Source organism: Chiloscyllium plagiosum, chromosome 13, assembly GCF_004010195.1.
Source record: "Chiloscyllium plagiosum isolate BGI_BamShark_2017 chromosome 13, ASM401019v2, whole genome shotgun sequence".
NCBI lineage: Eukaryota > Metazoa > Chordata > Chondrichthyes > Orectolobiformes > Hemiscylliidae > Chiloscyllium > Chiloscyllium plagiosum.
The window spans coordinates 20487229-20497449 of NC_057722.1; the positions used below are offsets into that span (position 1 = coordinate 20487229).

Sequence of the window (10221 nt, forward strand, 5' to 3'; positions counted from 1 at the left end):
GGTGTCCAGCATGCAATAGGTGGAAGTGTTTGTGTGTTTAGTGTGATTGCCATTTTGTTCCCAAAAGGCACCCTTAATATTAAAACTATAGATGCATTAGACTTGAGTTTTGCGGTCTTAAAAATTATTGGGCTTTACCAGAACCATGTCTGGATTGTTATCTGCAGTTGAGGTCTCTTCATCCAGTGGGATTGAAAGAAATTTCTGTTAATTAAATTTGACCTTAAAGAATCAAAACTGTACTTAGTAAGTTATTGCACCATGTTCATTTATTTGATTATAAGCAGACAGTTTATAGTAAAATTGCAAGTAAAGATACCCTTATTTGGTTTAAAGATTCCAGTTCCTTCATACAGCTTCTAATTTAACATAAATGACTGAGGAAAATCTCTCTTCCGTTTAAATGTTAATCGCTCACATTCCCACATGCTTTGAAATGTAAGGTTCAGCAATTACTTCAAGCCATTATTATTCAATTAATCTTTCCAAGCAAGCATAATCAAACATTCCACCACATATGCTCGCTTGTATTTCATCAATGTTACATGTAATTACCAGAAAAGTGGATTTACTCTTGAAGTTCATCTGTTTGATCAATGAAATCTCCACTTTGATATTGAGAAAAATTACAGAGGGACTACTCAAAGTCAGGATTGTGATCTCAAAGGGGTTGAGAGCTGAACCTTTGTGGTCATGGGCTCCAAAGCAGTAATGGCAGTCACGAGGCTTTGACTGATTTTTAATAGGTGTCAGGCCTGTGTTTTCAGAGGCTCTTCTGGCTACTCTGCTCTGTAGGGTCTCCCCATCACCTCTACCCCACCTCCCTGGCTCTCAGAGTCCTCGCCGAAGAGCTGTGACAATTTTGAAGCCTCAAAATAGAGCTTCTGTGGGAAAAAGGTTGGGAAGCACATTTCAAAGTTTTAATAAACTGCTGGAGGAAGTTAAAAGATGTAAATGTTTTTCGGATATTGGGACAAAAGAGCCCACACTATTTGACTGAATTCACTGACTTTTTTTGTAATGGGGGTGAGGGGATCTTGCACATTGGCTGAAGAGCCAATGAGAGCCTTGTTTAGGGCACGCTCACTGTGTCAACTGCCATAAATGATGGACTTTCCCAGAATCAATGACTTTGGGAATTGTTACTTCTCAAACGCTCTATTGTACAGCAATACCATCACAGTGGTAATAGCTGCCGCTAGTGTGACACCCAGCTGAGGCCAAATATTGCCAGTGATTCTCAGGACAAAGGGAAGCAATGGGAGGAGGGGGTAAGGGTGGACGGGAGGGGGAAGAGGTGGACCAGCAGCAAGGGTTGTCAGTGGGGGCCCCTTGCCAATGCAAGGTCCTTTAACCAGACACCATGTCTTTAAATGAGGGACCCATCCCTCATGTCAGAGGCCTGCAAGCAAATTTTTCAGAGCTTGTTTGTTACCTACCTGTTACTGTGATAATTTCAGTGATTATGGGATTAGGTTGTTCAGTATGATTAATTGCTTGATTAGGTGTACACACTTTGGCATTGAGTAAGAAATCCCAGGCAGTGGGCTGTGGAAGGGGTCATCTCTACCAATGGTCTGCCCCTCTTCTGTGGTTATGTTCATGCCCGGGCATCACTGGAGAGGGAGCACACAGTGCCCATCGTTTCTCTCGATGCCTTTAGGGAGAGGTGGGCACTACAGGGGGTATAGCACTTCATTCTCTGCCACGAATTCCATTTTGCTTTAGTCCCCTCCCTCTTTCCCTGACCTCTCTCACTTTTTAACATTAGCCTTGCCCTCAACAGGCATAGCTTGCAAATTAGCTACATGGGTGTATTCCTGGGGTGGTGGGGAAAAAAGTGTTAATAAACCCTTTTTACAAAGCTGTCTTCATTTGCTGTCTCACTATAAAACATAAAAATAATCACAGGTGATTTTGGGGGAAAAAATACATAGATTCTGGGCAGGCCCGGAATAGACAACTGTAATGGGCTGGGCGCGTTTGTGGTGCACATTAGTGTCACAATTCTGGAAAAAGAAAGAGAAGGCTGTCCATAGGCCTTCCATGAGGGATTGAAGTGAACGTTCAAAGTTTAAGGGTACCCATGTGTGACCTCACACTTGATTGAAAATCCCTGCCAACGGATTCTTTGAGGGGAAGAAATTAAATTCAGCCCATTAAATCCTGTGTTATCTTATTGTGAACATCACTAGTGATACAACTAATGAGAACCTCTTTGTTTCCAGACTGGTATTGAATTTTGCCTTGGTGCCATCTCTTTTGCACAATAACCATACCATGACCCTTGTCTGGTTGCCTGGCACGTAGCCGTCAGCTCAAGGCAGACAAAGCAAAATTCGACAAAACACCTACTGCATCTAATATTTTTACAACCAAATTGGTTGTGCTCAAGCAGCCTGCCACAAGTAGGACAGGCCCGAATAGAAGGGCAATTTGTCACAACAGTATCTGGGAGGTTAATTAATGGGCAGGTACGCAGTGTATCCAATTCTATGTTGGTGCATCCTTCATTGTCACATCGATCAGAACGTGGCCCAGGTCCTTTCCATGGTTTCAGGCATTGCCAGCAGAATTCAAAAACACTCTGTTTCTCAGCAGTACAGATTACGCAGTGGACACTTAGGTTAGCCAGGTCTTTGCGTTCAACAAATGTGCTGCATCCTGGACACTAGTGGTAAAAATAAGGCCAAATATTTAGTGACATGAATATATACACATTGATAACTCAGATTGCAACCATGAAAGGTGCAAACCCCCAGAAGTTGCTGATGCTTCTGTTATCAATGATGATGTGTTAACAGTTTCACCATCACTCCTATGATAAAATCAAGACCCTAAATCCACTCCTCACAACACCCCAGGATTGCTACACTCCTACAATGAACAAAAGGAAGTAAAAGAAATAAATTAGAGTATGAAAGGAAGCTAGCTAGGAATGTAAAACCAGATAGCAAGTGCTTCATATAGGAATCTGAAAGGTAAAATAATAAGTAAAGGGAGTAATGGACCTCCAGAGCATGAAAATGGGGAGTTAAGAGTAGATAAGCCTGTACTGCGCTGTATTCTTCTATGTTCTATGTTCTATGTTCTAAAATAATAAGTAAAGGGAGTAATGGACCTCCAGAGCATGAAAATGGGGAGTTAAGAGTAGATAATAAAGTAATGGTGGATGAAATAACATCTTCACCACAGAGCATATTTTTAAAATTGCCAATAATAGCTATAAACCAGGAATGGAAGGGAGAGAGGAACATAATGAGATCACAATCATGTGGAAATCTGTATTAAACAAACTGCTGGACCTAGAGGCTGACAAGTCTCTGGGTCCAGATGAACTTCATTCCAGAGACTTGAAAGAGGTGGCAATTAAGGAAGTAAATGCATTTGTCGAAATTTTCCAAACTTCCTTTGAATCAAGAAAGATTCCACTGGACTATACAAGAAAGCCAAAATAACTAATCTATTTATGAAGGAAAGTGTGCATATAATAGGAAACTGCAGGCAAGTTCACTTGATGTCTGGTGTGAGAAAGCTTTAAGAATCAATTATTGAAGTGATTACTGCTGCACACTTAGAAAAATTCAAGGTAATTGGTAAGGGTCAACATGGTTGTGTTGAAAGGAAATCATTTTTAACCAATTTATTGGAGTATTTTGAAAGAGTAACTTGTACTAAGGATAAAGGGGAGCCAGCAGACATACTCTACTCAGATTTCCAGACGCATTTGACAAGTTGCTGCATCAAAGGTTATTGTACAAAGTGGAAGTTCACAGAGTAAGGGGTAATAATCAAGCATAGATGGAAGATTTGCCAGCTGACAAAAAACAGGGAATATGTGTAAATTGATGGTGTGCTATTGAAATCTGTATTGGGGCTCAAACTTTGGACAGTTTACTTCAATGACGCAAATCTTCAACATTTAATTACATCTATATGTGACGTGACAGTTAACTTGCATTGTTATTTCTGTAGTAAACTTACTGATTGGTATTCACAGTACTCAGCTGCAGCCAACACAGCAACAGTTTCCTCAAAATATTGCTGCTCTTCTGCGGTCAGAACCGCCAGTTTGCGAACTTCATCATAGGGCCATTCATGTCCACATTTCTCTGTCGTTCCCTCCTTTAGTGCTGGGCAGAAGAACTTATACTGACCCTATGGTTCCAAAGTTAAATGCAAATGAAGGCTTCAGACTTCAATTCAGTGAGCATCATGTGTGTGGCAGAGTAGTATATCATTCAGTTACAATTCGCTAACCGAGTTCCCAACTCACTCAGGTAGATTCAATGTGGTAAAAGTGATAAATAAGTTTCAGATTTTTATTTTAAATTGTTGAAGATAGAACTAAATATTATAATACTAATAAAATGCCAAATTTGAAATAAATAGATGACAAGAAGCAAAGTAACATCATACAGTACAATGTGCAGTGATTTATTTTGATGTACAATAAGTAGTGGTATGTTCACAAGGCCCACATATTCAGAATATCATTTTTAACAAGTGTTATGTACTCCAGACTACCTGAAACTTCTCCTCAGGGAGATTGTGGTCTAGCAAAGTTTGACACATTCACTGCAGCACATTTTATTGCACGAGAAACTAGGGACAAGAATGATTCAATTATATTGATAAAATTCAAATTCAGAAAAAAAACATATAAAGCATCACTGCAGGTGGAATAAAGCATTGTTGTATTTTTACACATTTATATAGTTTCTTTAAATTTGACAGACTCAATTTAAAAGCCAAAAATGCTTACCTGATCGAGGAGACTTCGACACCAACTAGTCAGTGAATTTGGATCAACTGCATGTTTGCAGGACATTTCTGCTCGCAAAATATTAGGATCATCATCTCCTGAAATGGCAGGGAACACAGTCACTTTTGAAAGAATGCTATTTGGGAATCAGCAAATGTGAATTACCAATAACAGAAGGGCCAGTTTAAACATTGACCTTGGACTAATATCTGATGAACATCTTAACATGATGATGGATTTTTGCAAGGTTTGTGAAGGTTTGTCGCTCAGGTTGAGGTTTAGGGAGTAGGTTTGCTCACTGAGCTGTAGGTTTGATATCCAGACATTTCATTACCTGGCTAGGTAACATCATCAGTGGCGACCTCCAAGTGAAGCGAAGCTGTTGTCTCCTGCTTTCTATTTATATCTTTCTCTTGGATGGGGTTCCTGGGGTTTGTGGTGATGTCATTTCCTGTTCGTTTTCTGAGGGGTTGATAGATGTGTGTTTGTTTATGGCGTTGTGGTTGGAGTGCCAGGCCTCTAAGAATTGTCTGCATATCTTTGCATAGCCTGTCCCAGGATAAATGTGTTGTCCCAGTCGAAATGGTGTTTTTTTTCAATCCGTGTGTAGGGCTATGAGGGAGAGAGGGTTGTGTCTTTTTGTGGCTAGCTGGTGTTCATGTATCCTGGTGGCTAACTTTCTTCCTGTTTGTCCTACGTAGTGTTTGTGACAGTCCTTGCATGGAATTTTGTAGATGACGCTGGTTTTGTCCATGGGTTGTACTGGGTCTTTTAAGTTTGTTAGTTTTTGTTTGAGAGTGTTGGTGGGTTTGTGTGCTACTAGATTTCTGAGGGGTCTTAGTAGTCTGGCTGTTATTTCTGAAATGACAGCCAGACTACTAAGACCCCTCGGAATCCTAGTAGCACACAAACCCACCAACACTCTCAAACAAAAACTAACAAACTTAAAAGACCCAGTACAACCCATGGACAAATCCAATGTCATCTACAAAATTCCATGCAAGGACTGTCACAAACACTACGTAGGACAAACAGGAAGAATAGCCAGGTAATGAAACGTCTGGATATCAAACCTACAGCTCAGCGAACAAACCTACACCCTAAATGATGATGGATATATGCAACAAAACACAACATGGAATGGTCTGCTGAATTTTATTTGTGTTAATGTTCATCTCTATTTTAAAATTGTATGTAATATTTTAAAATGCCCATCCATATTCTCAAAGAAAATACACAATTGAAAACATGTCTTTTTCCAATTTTCCTGATTTAATTTTTAAAATATACAAACTACCCAGGCAAACCTTCAAGTGAGAGGTGAGTGTTGCCAAACTTCCAGGATTGTCCGACAAAGAATCAAAGATTAATCCCCTGGACATTGCTGTGAATATCTCAGTAAATTAAAAGGACTTTGAAATAAATGCTTGTCTCCTCACATCTTTGAACAATTTTGCTTATTGGTTTTAATAATATTAAAGATCTGGAATATATTATTTGAGTGACTGAATCAAGGTTGCATGGTGATATAAAATACAGACCATTAATCATTAATTGGGAGATGCCGGTGTTGGACTGGGGTGTACAAAGTTAAAAATCACACAACACTAGGTTATAGTCCAACAGGTTTAATTGGAAGCACACTAGCTTTCGGAGCGGCGCTCCGAAAGCTAGTGTGCTTCCAATTAAACCTGTTGGACTCTAACCTGGTGTTGTGTGATTTTTAACATTAATCATTCAAGTTAAATTACTTTAAAAATCTTTGGGCTTTAGTTTGAGAGGAAGTCATTTAAATTGAGCTGGCATAATTTAAAATGGCCACTGAAATTACTGGAACCTGAAAATTGCTGAGCTCAACAGGAATTTATAAAGAAGTGACGAAATAACAAGGCAAAGCAACTATTGCTATATGTAAATTTCTGAAACGGAACACCACTTTGAAACTGAAAATGTGATCCAACGGGAATTATCCAGTCACTAATATTCATTAACTGGAATATAGATCTCACACAGGCCTTCACATTTTCTATGAGGAAGTGACATTTGCACTACAGTTATAGCTGGAACAAAGATCATCCTCCAAATTTCATGGTTTCGTTTTTAAGTCACCTTGCGCTGGCATGTTATAACAGACCTCTGGAGGAGGTGGGATTTAAGCCCGGCTGTCCTGGCACAGAGATAGGGACATTACTACTGCACGTCAAGAGCCCCCAAATAAGGTAGATTGAAACCTTCCCCACCTCACCATCCATATACAGGGCGACCCCGGGTATCTGCAGAATCATTTTCCGTACTTTCAGTTACCCGCAGATTACTGCGGCCCAAACATATTATAGGGAGCCAGGGGTCCGGAGGTTGCCTGGAAGGTACATTTCCCATTGAAGTGAATGGGTTCGCTCCCATCCGCGGTTTCCGGCTTCCGTGGTAGATCCTGGAACGCATCCCCCACGGGTATGTGGGGGCTACTGGACGTAAAAGGATATCTGGGGAGCTCTGACAATGATCACCAAAATTTGACTGGATGGCTAATTTGTGATTGAAAGTGATGGCAACAGCATGGATTCAATTCCTTCATCAGCTGAAGTCGCTATGAAGGACTTGCCTTCTCAACTGTTCCCTCAGCTAAGGCATGGTGACGGTAGGGTAAAATCACGACTGGATTGTTATTCTTTAATTAGAGATTGGGACAATGTCGACTTTACTTTCACTTCTCAATATCTGGGAATGTGAACATGAATACACCATAATTCTACTGGCAAAGTAAATAAGCTTCAACCTTGATCATTTATATACAAGACAAAACATCGAAATGTTTAGTGCATATTTCAGAAGTATATTTAAGTGTATCAGTAACATCATTTTATTTGCACTTAAATCAGCTCTTAACCAGTTGAAGTCACACCGCCTTGATCTGAAAGGACGTGGTCATCTCGAAGAAAAATCAAAAGATGTTTAAAGACCTTTGAAAAAAATAATTTATCATGTTAATCGATGATCACGAATTTGCGAATAAAAATTCTAAAACTAAATTCTTGTTGCTGGTTCAAAACTTGACATGCAGATAACAGAAAGCATATATTTTAATTTACCTGTGATCTCATCCTTCCTTTTCACAAATTTCAGCGTACGGTCGTCTGGATCGTAACGCTTTTCTATTTGTTGTCGTAGCGTTGTCATCTCCCAGCTGTATAATGTGATCTCTGTACAGAAACACTGAATATAAATTTGACTGGAAAGCCCCTTCCACAAGTCAGTACAGGAAGATGGCAGCATTCACTGCTATTTAAATGATAATACACAACGCAGTTCTCGCCATATTTTGCCGGTGATAAGCCAACCTCGATATAAGTCACACACTGTTTCTTTTTATGCAATGTTACCATGTATTAGCTGGCAGCAGATTAGAGGTGACAAATTATTTTTAGCATAACCGCTGTTGCAGACAATGCTGAATACTTAAGCTCAGGAAATACTTTTTTGACTTTTTTTATATTAGACATTGGGTTGCTGACAACGCTACCAAAATGAGTTTATTATATATCACCAGTTACACTAAGAATTTGGTGATTATGGGCGTTCTTAATCTGCTGCATTCCTTAACAGGTTGGTGCTCCCAGAATGTTGTTAAATTCCAGCATAGTGGCCCATGATATTAAAGAAATGTTCACATATGCCTATATCAATGTTGTGAAAAACTTGGAGCTGATGATGACTCCACATATAAACTGCCTGTGTCTTTCTGAACAATAGAGTTTACTAGTGAGGTTAATTTGGGTGGCACAGTGGCTCAGTGGTTAGCACTGCTGCCTCACAGTGCGAGGGACCTGGGTTCAATTCCTGCCTTTGGTGACTGTCTGTGTGGAGTTTGCACATTCTCTGTGTCTGTGTGGGTTTCCTCCCACAATTCAAAGATGTACAGGCCAGGTGAATTGACCATGCTAAATTGTCCCATAGCATTAGGCACGTTAATCAGGTTAGGGGTATGGGTGAGTTACTCTTCAGAGGGTCGGTGTGGATGTAATGGGCTGAAAGGCCTGTTTGCATATGGTAGGTAATCTAATCCTTTCTATGTTATTTGAGTGAATTGTTGCAATGGGCTCTATCATGCACATTACAACCATGGAATGTTTTAATTCAGGAATTACTTTTTCTGCTTTGTAGTAGAGGTAACAATTAAACAAACTTTTGTGACAATTATGGTACGGAATTTGAGAATGTTGCAACAGCTACATCCAACTCCATCCCATGGCTTCTCCCCCATCCTCCTGACTTGAGCTTTCTGAGTATCAAAAAGGCTTCAAGGAGTCAGGGTATGAATCATTCATTACAGAGCTCTCAGTTTCTGTCCTACCTTTGGAGCCACAGTTTTAATACAGCAGGTCCAGTTAAAGTTTCAGTCAATGATGACTGCCGACATATATTGATGGAAGGAGATTCAGTCATCTTGCTGTTGTTTCTTGGTAGTCAAAATTGACATTGGCTTCAATGGATTGGCATCAAATCAGTAAAAAAAAAACCTAGAGGAGGAATTCCTGGATAGTGTACAGATGTTTTCTGGATTAATGTGTACAGGAACCAATTGGAAAACAAGGATGGGAGAGTGAACTATGAGGAGGATGTGGAGATGCTTCAGTGCGATATGGATAAGTTGAGTGAGTGACCAAATGCATGGCAGATGAAGTGTAATGTTGATATATTTAAATCTATCAACTTTGGTAGCAAAAACAGTAAGGCAGATTACTATCTGAATGACAATTAATTGGAAAAGGGGGTGGCACAATGTTCTTGTACATCTGTCATGGAAGATAAGCATACAGGTACAGCAGATGGAGAATAAGCAAATAGTATACAGGCCTTCATAGTGAGAGGATTTGAGTCCAGATCCAGGAGACACAATTTAAGGATATGGGGTGGGTCAATTAGTACAGAGATGAGGAGAACTTCCTTCACGAACAGACCCTGTGGGAGTCTATGCTGCAGAATGCTGTTAAAGCTAAAAGTATTGAATATTTTCAAGGAAGACTTAGATATAGAAATAGTCATTGTTCCAAGAAAATGGGCAGAGTTGGTGAAGTGCAGCCATGTCAGCCATCAAAGAATTTAGTCTCATTTAAGGAAGGGAAAAAAAGTGTTTGACTTGCCAAACATAAGTGATGAGATTAAGCATCACATTGGTCAATACAGTACTGATAGCAAATGCCATGTTAAGTAAGCTAAAGAACCCCCTATCACACATGACATGGCAGACAGATCATGGGTGAAGCTGGGAATGGTCTTGCTCACTCCTGCAGGAACTGATTATCTTCTAAGAATTAGTTAATATTCTGAATTCTGGGAATTGGACTAGTAAGATCATAAAATGTCTAAAAGAATACTTTGGTCAGTACAACATTCCAGATATTGTAGTGAGTGGCAAGGTTAAATTAAGCATTTAGCTGTTCCCTAAAAGACGGGGA

At 39.8% G+C, this 10221-nt stretch overlaps 1 protein-coding gene across 2 annotated transcripts; it reads right to left on the minus strand.

Annotated features, from left to right (window-relative positions):
* Window positions 1-251: 251 nt before the first annotated feature.
* LOC122555820 lies at window positions 252-8045 on the minus strand. 2 transcript variants are annotated; one of them, XM_043701995.1, is made up of 5 exons: window positions 7855-8045; window positions 7653-7725; window positions 4766-4863; window positions 3985-4158; window positions 252-2671 (listed from the first exon to the last, which is right to left on the minus strand). In XM_043701995.1, exons 1-5 carry the CDS (start codon window positions 7864-7866, stop codon window positions 2204-2206), a joined length of 825 nt encoding a protein of 274 aa, XP_043557930.1. In that variant the 5' UTR covers window positions 7867-8045; the 3' UTR covers window positions 252-2203. The 2 variants fall into 2 exon arrangements, with proteins under 2 accessions (XP_043557930.1, XP_043557929.1); XM_043701994.1 differs by lacking the exon at window positions 7653-7725 and having other exon boundaries at window positions 7855-8044.
* Between the last annotated feature and the right edge of the window lie 2176 nt (window positions 8046-10221).

Excerpts from the sequence above, each read along its gene's own strand:
- LOC122555820 (XM_043701994.1), bottom strand. The coding sequence starts at position 8,038 with ATGCTGCCATCTTCCTGTACTGACTTGTGGAAGGGGCTTTCCAGTCAA. Across the intron at positions 4,864-7,854 it reads AAGGAAGGATGAGATCACAG|GAGATGATGATCCTAATATT; the intron begins GTAAATTAAAAT and ends CTGCCATTTCAG. Across the intron at positions 2,672-3,984 it reads AGTACTGTGAATACCAATCA|TGTCCAGGATGCAGCACATT; the intron begins GTAAGTTTACTA and ends TTTTACCACTAG.